General features: G+C 43.1%; 1 protein-coding gene across 17 annotated transcripts in view; it reads right to left on the bottom strand.

Moving 5' to 3' along the window:
• LOC116692248 (cyclin-dependent kinase 17) overlaps positions 1-933 on the bottom strand; it is a 37,219-nt gene that overhangs the window by 8,093 nt on the left and 28,193 nt on the right. For all 17 annotated transcript variants that reach the window (XR_004332670.1, XM_032520375.1, XM_032520382.1 and 14 more), the window contains 3 exons: positions 631-687; positions 412-526; positions 106-200 (listed from right to left, as the gene is read on the bottom strand). Coding sequence is in view for 16 of the 17 variants with exons in the window: in XM_032520375.1 (XP_032376266.1) it covers positions 106-200; positions 412-526; positions 631-687 (267 nt within the window). In the remaining variant the exon portion in view is untranslated. The remainder of the gene's footprint in view (positions 1-105; positions 201-411; positions 527-630; positions 688-933) is intronic.

The following is a 933-nucleotide window of genomic DNA, read 5'->3' as shown; positions in this document are numbered from 1 at the left end:
AAGAAAGAAAGAAAGAAAGAGGGCAGGTATTTACAGTAGATTAGTTTAATATGCTCTCTAAAGACACACACACTAAACACACACGCATGCACAGAACAGACTCACCAGGTATTCAAACACGAGTGTCAGGCACTTGTCAGTGTGGATAATGTCATGGAGGGTGACAATATTTGCGTGCTTCAAGTCTTTCAGTAGAGACACTAGAAAAGGAAGACATATCAGAAACTGTCAGTCAAACACAGACAACATGTGAGACAGCTCATAGTACTCATACAGCTCAGAAGGCTACCAGGATACACATATGTCACAATAACACTGTCAAAACCTTACAAGCTTCTTGACAATATGGTCCTGTGTTGGACTGTAAGTTGTTTACTTCCAAATCACATGAGTTAAACAGCAGTTCAGTACCTTCCCGGATAGCTGTGCAGGGCGCACCCTCCTCATGCTCCAGTCGGATCTCCTTCAGAGCTACCAAGTTGTCTGTTAACTTGCTTCGCCCCTTAAACACTGTAGCATAGGTCCCCTGCAGATAGAAAGCATGTGAATGCAGTGTGAAATAGAGCAAAGTATTTGAGGAGTTTGAATCTGCTTAGTGTCAGATTCACTGATTTTCTTTATTGATCTCACCTCCCCTAGTTTGTCCAGTTTGATGTAGGTCTCAAGTTTCCCAAAGCCAATTTCAGACTAGAGAAGACAGAAAGAAGACAGTTATGAGCACTATCAATGTGCATTATCACTAAGTCAGTTTGAATTTGTTGTGACTATCGCCTGATAGTAGGTCAGCTATTTCTGGAATCAAGTCCGGTAGTCCACGGCTGTTAGTTCGCCATTCAGTCCAATTATTGTCGACATTTGGCCTACAGCTGCAGGGGTCCGAGTCACCAGGCCTTGTTATTCTGTGTGTGTGTGTGTGTGTGTGTGTGTGTGTGT

The sequence above is a fragment of the Etheostoma spectabile genome, chromosome 7 (genome assembly GCF_008692095.1).
Source record: "Etheostoma spectabile isolate EspeVRDwgs_2016 chromosome 7, UIUC_Espe_1.0, whole genome shotgun sequence".
Taxonomy (NCBI): Eukaryota; Metazoa; Chordata; class Actinopteri; order Perciformes; family Percidae; genus Etheostoma; species Etheostoma spectabile.
Note: the sequence above shows the minus strand (reverse complement) of the source record. Positions and strands in the feature narration are given on the sequence as shown.